This window comes from Takifugu flavidus, chromosome 1 (assembly GCF_003711565.1).
Source record: "Takifugu flavidus isolate HTHZ2018 chromosome 1, ASM371156v2, whole genome shotgun sequence".
Taxonomy (NCBI): domain Eukaryota; kingdom Metazoa; phylum Chordata; class Actinopteri; order Tetraodontiformes; family Tetraodontidae; genus Takifugu; species Takifugu flavidus.
Genome location: NC_079520.1, coordinates 25,560,807 through 25,567,614, shown reverse-complemented (window position 1 = coordinate 25,567,614; position 6,808 = coordinate 25,560,807). Strand labels below are relative to the sequence as shown.

Genomic DNA, 6,808 nt, shown 5'->3' with positions numbered 1-6,808 from the left:
CCTCCACATGACTTCTCATCAATGGACTCTTCATCATCAGCCTCCTCATGACTCTTCATCATCAGCCTCCTCGTGACTCTTCATCATCAGCCTCCTCGTGACTCTTCATCATCAGGCTCTTCAACAGACTCCACCATATGGCTCTTCATCATCAGACTCCTCATGACTCTTCATCATCAGCCTCCACCATATGACTCTTCATCATCAGCCTCCTCGTGACTCTTCATCATCAGGCTCTTCATCAGACTCCACCATATGACTCTTCATCATCAGACTTCTCATCACTCTTCATCATCAGACTCCACCATTTGACTCTTCCACATTAGGCTCTTCATCTGACTCTTCCAAGTGACCCTTCATCATCACAGTCTTCATCATCAGCCTCCTCATGACTCTTCATCATCAGGCTCCCCAGCTGACTCATGATTAGATTAATCTTCATCAGACTCTTCATCAGACTCCTCGAAGTGACGCTTCATCATTACGCTGTTCATCATCAGAGTGCGGCTATGACGTCATCCATACAATTATGATGGGAGATCAAAGCAAGTGAGATTACTCTAATGAGAGTTCCTTTAATCTGACATGTATTTATTTACTTTTATTGTTGACGTGTGAAAAGTTATAAAGCATGAAGTTTATGTGTGGATCAGCTGCAGAAGCAGAATATGGCCAGTAGGGGGTGTGATGCTCCATTTTGAAGCCTTTTTCCGGTTGTACATTTTTTAATAGTATGAATATTTAAATCAAGGTTTTAGTGCTCTTGCTATTATGTAATATGCATATAATGGTCTAAATTACTTATAATAAAATAATCCACAGGTTGATGCTTGTGTAAGCAGCCACAAACAAAATCAGATTCAGAGAAACCACTAGAATTTTCTGCATGAATTAAATCATAAACATCCAAATGGAAAAATTACTTTCTATATGATTACCAAAAATTCTCAGTATAAAACTGATTTTTTGCTCATGTTTTTCCGGGAATATTTGAATGTGTTTGTTTAAAAAGTTGGATTTAATTGAACAAATCACATTCTGGGTGACGGGAAATTTCTTCTCAAAAATGACACATTTGTTGTATTTAAGTCTGAACCTGTATCAGAAACACTGGTGAACGGCTGAAGAACTTTTTGTCCTTATTTTATTGTCTGTTAAGCAGGTGAATACGCAGCTGGTTCCTCCCAGGCTTCCACACTCTCGACGGTTCCTGGTGAGCTGCCGTTGCCGGTCCGGACCTCAGAACCGTTCTAGACTTGGCCAAACAATTAAAAGACATTTCTGACTCGATTCTCCCAAGAAATATCCTTTAATTGTAAAGTCAAGCGTAGAGGAACGTGGAGTCTGGCCTCACCTGGAACCACACCACGAGACAGGTCAGTGACGTCACACGCGGCCACACCGGTCACAGAATTCAACTAGGAGAGAGACCATAACACCGAACTCCTTGTGGATCAGAGCTTCAGAGTCCCACTCACCCATTCACCTACCTGACCAATATCAATAAATGTTTAAATACCCCCCCCCCCCCCCCCCCAACCAAGTCACCTGTTTCCCCAGGTGCCCTGAGGATTCTTCACGCGCTGCGTCTCTACTAACCCCGTTCATGTCTGCGCCAACATTTGCCCATTTTACGCACGGTGTCGGACTGGAACCTGCCAGGAAACGTTCCAAAAGCTCTCGTCTGTCACGTGAGAAATAAAAGTCTACTCCGCGCGTGATGCATGATCCGCGGATCCATCCATCACGCGGCCAGACTGCGATCTATCGGGTCAAGGAGTTGCTTCGGTGAACGCGCGGCTCCCGAGCGCGGGTGGGGTGCATGCGTTAAAATCATCCCGCACAAAGTTCGATCCTGCGCGAGCCTCGGCGTCGTTGCGGCGCGGCTGTGACGGCTCGCGCTGCCCCTGGACAAGCGTCCAACTATATTAAAGCGGGACGCGGCGCCCTGTCCAACACCCCCGCCCACCCCCATCATAAAAGGTCCCGGAGGACTAGGGTGGGCTCCGCAGCTGCCTCTTACCCGTGAGTCCTTCGCCATCCATCCCTCCATCTGTACCTGCAGCCCTCGCCTCCCGTTCCTCTGGTTGGGCTTCCAGCGCCGCCAGATAGAAGCTCTGCAGTCACGTGGGTCGAGAGAGAGGGGGAGAGAGGGAGAGAGAGAGGGAGAGAGGGAGAGCGCCCCCTCCCCTCCTCCGCAGTTTGCGGTGTGTTATGTCTCAGACTCGGAGGTAGAGTCAGAGCTGACGGATCACTGAAACAAATCCCCCGGTGTCTTGTCTCATCCGTCCCCGCGTCCCTCTTTACTCCACCGGGCTGGTCTGTATCCGGACCCCCACCCACACCCCCGGGAAGCTTCTATTTCTTTTCTTTTTTGTGTGCCCTCCTCCTCCTCCTGTCGACTCCTGCCAACAGTTTGTTCTTTGGGATTTGTTTGATTCTCGCCGCTGCTGCCGGGTTTTACGCACTTCTTGTGGATTTGCTTCAGCGGAGGAGCCCTGATTAGAACCAGCGAGGTGGATCCGCGGAGGCGCCTGTTGGGCTTCAACTGGAGATGGAAACGCTGGCATTGTTGTTTCATTCCCTCTGGATATTGCAATGCAAAACCGTGAGCGCCGACTCCATCATCCACATCGGTAAGACGCGGAGCGGGGCTGCGTGATTGGGGTCGGCGCAGACGGGTTCTGCTGGTGGGGTTGGGAACAAATTAGCGCCTTTCAAGTTGAGTGATGGCAGGTGTGGAACACCAGAGTTCCCCCCTCCATCACCCGACAGCTGATTATTATTCCGTGCCAGGATCAGGAGGCAGGCTGTTGCATTTGGACCCCCGGCGCACGCAGCGCAGCCTGGCACAAGTACCCGCAAAGTGTTGCGCCGCGCCATCCCTCCGTCCTCCCCTCCATCCTTTCCTTCCTCCCGGTGCATGTTCACATTCTCACGCAGCAGAAGCTCAGAGGGCTGGCAGCGGAAACCAGCCCGACGTGGGTGTTTGGAAGCTTTTCGCTTAGTCCATCAACCCCCCCCCCCCCCTCCTCCTCCTCCTCCTCCTCCTCCCCCCGACCTCCCCCTCTCTCGCGTCCCTTCATCTATAAGCCTGAACTTTCAGTTGGACGTGAGTGAAATGTTAATCAACTCTACCCAGGGAGGAGATGACATAGCGGACAAACGCCGACTGTTCGGCCGATGGAACAGCCAGGGAGCAGTTCCGCTCGCGCCCGTCCACCTTCCATCATCTGACCGTTCTCACGTCACCGTTTCGGTGCAGAAAAGTAGCAGATGTCGGAGTCGGAGGAGGTAATCGGAGCTGAGACGGTGGCGATCCGGAGGTTTGACGCGCCACCGCTGCGGCTCGGACCGGCGGAAGCACTGCGGGGCCGTGCGGGGTTCAGCCAGGAGAGAGAGAGGGAAGGGGAGGAGTGTGGGCAGGGGGGAGGTGGGGGGGCTTGGTAATCAAATGATTCTTTAGAGGAGACAGTGACAGATCTGCTGCGTCTCCTTCCAGCGATGATCATTTCTGGGCCACAATGACGCCCCGAGCCGGAGAGTAACTGAGTACATTTACTCAAGTACTCCTCCATAACTTCCCACTGACAAGAACTCTTCATCATTCCGACAGCTCCTCTTCATCACTGTGATGCGCCCTTTCAGGTTCACAGGAGTAAAATAGAGCGGCTGATATGGCTCCTCATCATGGGAAAGAAAGAGAATCACTTAAATCAGTTATTTTCTTCATCATCTTCATCATCATCACCGCCATCACCAATAAATGCTAACGTGACTTTTGAAGTCACCCAAATTCTTTCCTTGCTGTCAGAATTAGTCTGGATGCTACCACATTTAGCCTGGTAGCTAACTGTTGTAGCATTTGGTGCAAAGGTCTGACTCATCAAAGGTTTGGGCCGTAAAAAACAACAAAAACCTCTTTAAAACCCAGACTGTCTGTAAATGCAGCAGAAAAAAACGATTTTTTAAACTTGTTCTCTATTAGATCCAGCGGTTCTGACAGAGAACCTGGCTGACCTGTGATGCTATCAGTGATTAAATCTGAGACAGTCAGTGTTTTTCCATGCATGGCCATTGTCCTTTGTGGGCAGAAAAAAGTCACCTGTTCCTTTTGTCTGATTGGTCTGAGTGTTCATGATGTCATAAAAAGGAATAAATACTTGTATTAATGCTAAAAGGAAAATGGCCTGTGCAGCTTTATGCTTGAATATAGAAGACAGGTGAGTAAAACAGACAGAGGAGTTGCAATCAGACAGGTGTGTTAGAAAGACAGGTGCATTCCAGTCAGATAGGTGTGTTAGACAGTCAGAAAGGTGTGTTAGACAATCAGTTGGGTGTGTTGGATAGTCAAACAGGCATGTTTGACAGTCAGACACGCGTTTTGGACTGTCAGACAGGTGTGTTAGAGAGTCAGACAGGTGTGTTGCACAGTCAGACAAGTGTGTTGAACAGCTAGACAGGCATGTTGAACAGTAAGACAGTTCTGTTGGACAGTCAGATATGTTAGACAGTCAGACAGGTGTGTTAGAGAGTCAGACAAGTGTGTTGAACAGCAAGACAGGTGTTTTGGACAGTCAGATTTGTTAGAGAGGCAGACAGGCGGGTTGGACAGTCAGACAGGTGTGTTGGACAGTCAAATGTCTTAGAGAATCAGACAGGTGTGTTAGACAGTCAGGTGGGTTGGACAGTTAAACAGGTGTGTTAGACAGTCAGACTGGTGTTTTAAACATTCAGATTTGTTAGAGAGGAGACAGGTGGATTTGTCAGTCAGACAGGTGTGTTGGACAGTCAGACAGGTGTGTTGACAGTCAGACAGGTGTGTTGACAGTCAGACAGGTGTGTTGGACAGTCAGACAGGTGTGTTGGACAGTCAGACAGGTGTGTGGATCAGTCAGACAGGCGTGTTGGACAGTCAAACAGGTGTGTTGGACAGTCACACAGGTGTATTGGACAGTCAGACAGGTGTGTGGATCAGTCAGACAGGTGTGTTGGACGGTCAGACAGGTATGTGGATCAGTCAGACAGGTGTGTGGATCAGTCACACACGTGTGTTGGACGGTCAGACAGGTGTGTTGGACAGTCAGACAGGTGTGTTGGACGGTCAGACAGGTGTGTTGGACGGTCAGACAGGTGTGTTGGACAGTTCTGATGCTCTGTTCTCAATGAATGATTGATGCTGTCAGTTTCCATCAGGATCAAAATTTTCCCTCTTTTTTGGTAGCGGAGCAGATTGGAGCCGACTAATTGGTGTGTTAACGAGCTAAATTCATCAGAGATTAATGTCAGTTTAGCTTCGCAGAGAACTGATTTATGTCATATATGCGCATTAAATAAACAATTGCTTTTATTTCAGGACGTCGTCTTCTCACAAAAATCTTAACTTGTTGGCGGAAATGAATGCGCCTTTCAAGGGGGGTGGATCAAGTCTAAGCCCCGCCCACCTCTAGAGGTCACTGCTGCTAGCTGCTAGCTGCAGTCGTGGCTACGTAAAGCCAGTATTTTCCGATCGCGCGCATGTCGTCGGGCTGTCGCCCAACAACGGTCTGGATCCGGCTGACTCGACAGTGCGACCCGACACTCAGATCAGATGTGACAGTGTTCTGACCCCTGTCTAAGCGTCTGTCTCATCTGATCCCGCCGTTTTATCGTAGGTGACATATCCGGGGTCGTTTGTCCGCTCCCCTCTGCTCCCTGAGGGGATCCCTGGCAGGTCGGGGTGGGCTTTGAACCTGCGCCCTATTTGCTGGTGTTTGAGTTAAACGCTGTCGAGGTTTTTGCTACTCTGCGGGTTTCCGTCGGCGGCGGCAGCTGGTTTTGCTAATTGGTCTCGCCTCACCCCCGCCTCGCTTCCACGTGCACGGAGCTGTGGAAACAGCTGGCGCGACGTTTGTTCAAGACCAGCCAGGGAAAAAAAGTGTCGGCCTGTCCCGGGAAAGGCCAACAGAGCGACTTTTGGCCTTTAATTGCGAGGTTCGAAGCCGCTAAGAGAGGAAGGTCGAACGTCGACAGTGAAGGTAGAGCCGTGAGGCGGAGTCCACCAGTGGTGACATCACAAACAGGACGCGGAGACGGGTATTTTCTCATTGAGTATTTTTTAAAAATCCCTCCGTGTCCGCTTGATGTGAGAGGCGATCCTGTACTTTCTGCATGAACCAGAACACGCGTGTACACGTGTGGGGGCGCCCGTGTCAGCTCGTATGATCGGCCAGCGCGGCCCCGCCGCTCTATCTCTCCCCTCAGGGGCCATTGTTCCAGTTCTAAACGACCTCTGGTCAGCTGGATAACTAGTCACTTTTCATAAGGAGCCTGGAGGAGGATAGATTACTCCGTCCCATGAGCCAGGCAGCTGACTAGGGATGATTTACAGCGCCTGATGTTGCCGTTATCAGCGGTTGGCGTTGGAAACAGTGGGATGGAAGTGTTGGAATCCAATCTGCTGGAAGAGCAGCTGCAGTCTTCTCTCGCTTTGCTGCTTAATAAGATAAAGTAACCAGGTTAGAGCAGAACGCAGACGTGTTCCCACGCCGCATCGGTAGAGACGGGCCACCTACTGTACCGCCAGCACCTGAACACACCAAGGAGGCGGTTGTGGATTCAATAAATGTAGCGTGCGGGTTTGAATCAACAGCTGCAAACTCTCATCCAGGTAGAACGGTCCGGCGTGGGTGGTAGAACGGATCCCGTCAGCCTTTAAAATGGATTCATTGAGGGCGAAGGCGACAGTTCTCAATGAGATCTCGAGGTTTGCCTTCCCAGACTGGGGTTCGGGTTCAGAGCAGCCCTTCATTAGCCCAACCGTTTCGGC

The 6,808-nt window shown here is 50.4% G+C and overlaps 1 protein-coding gene and 1 long non-coding RNA gene across 3 annotated transcripts in view; one reads left to right on the top strand and one right to left on the bottom strand.

The window, feature by feature from the left end:
- Window positions 1-586: 586 nt before the first annotated feature.
- Window positions 587-2,161, bottom strand: LOC130528214 (uncharacterized). The gene is made up of 2 exons (XR_008951238.1): window positions 2,024-2,161; window positions 587-1,354 (listed from the first exon to the last, which is right to left on the bottom strand). It is a non-coding gene; the product is annotated as an uncharacterized LOC130528214 (long non-coding RNA).
- Window positions 2,162-2,497: 336 nt separating this feature from the next.
- The window catches only part of grid1b (glutamate receptor, ionotropic, delta 1b), a 112,231-nt gene continuing 107,920 nt past the window's right edge, over window positions 2,498-6,808 (top strand). For both annotated transcript variants that reach the window (XM_057037264.1, XM_057037256.1), the window contains exon 1: window positions 2,498-2,636. In XM_057037264.1, the coding sequence (XP_056893244.1) occupies window positions 2,555-2,636 (82 nt within the window). In that variant the 5' untranslated portion in view covers window positions 2,498-2,554. The remainder of the gene's footprint in view (window positions 2,637-6,808) is intronic.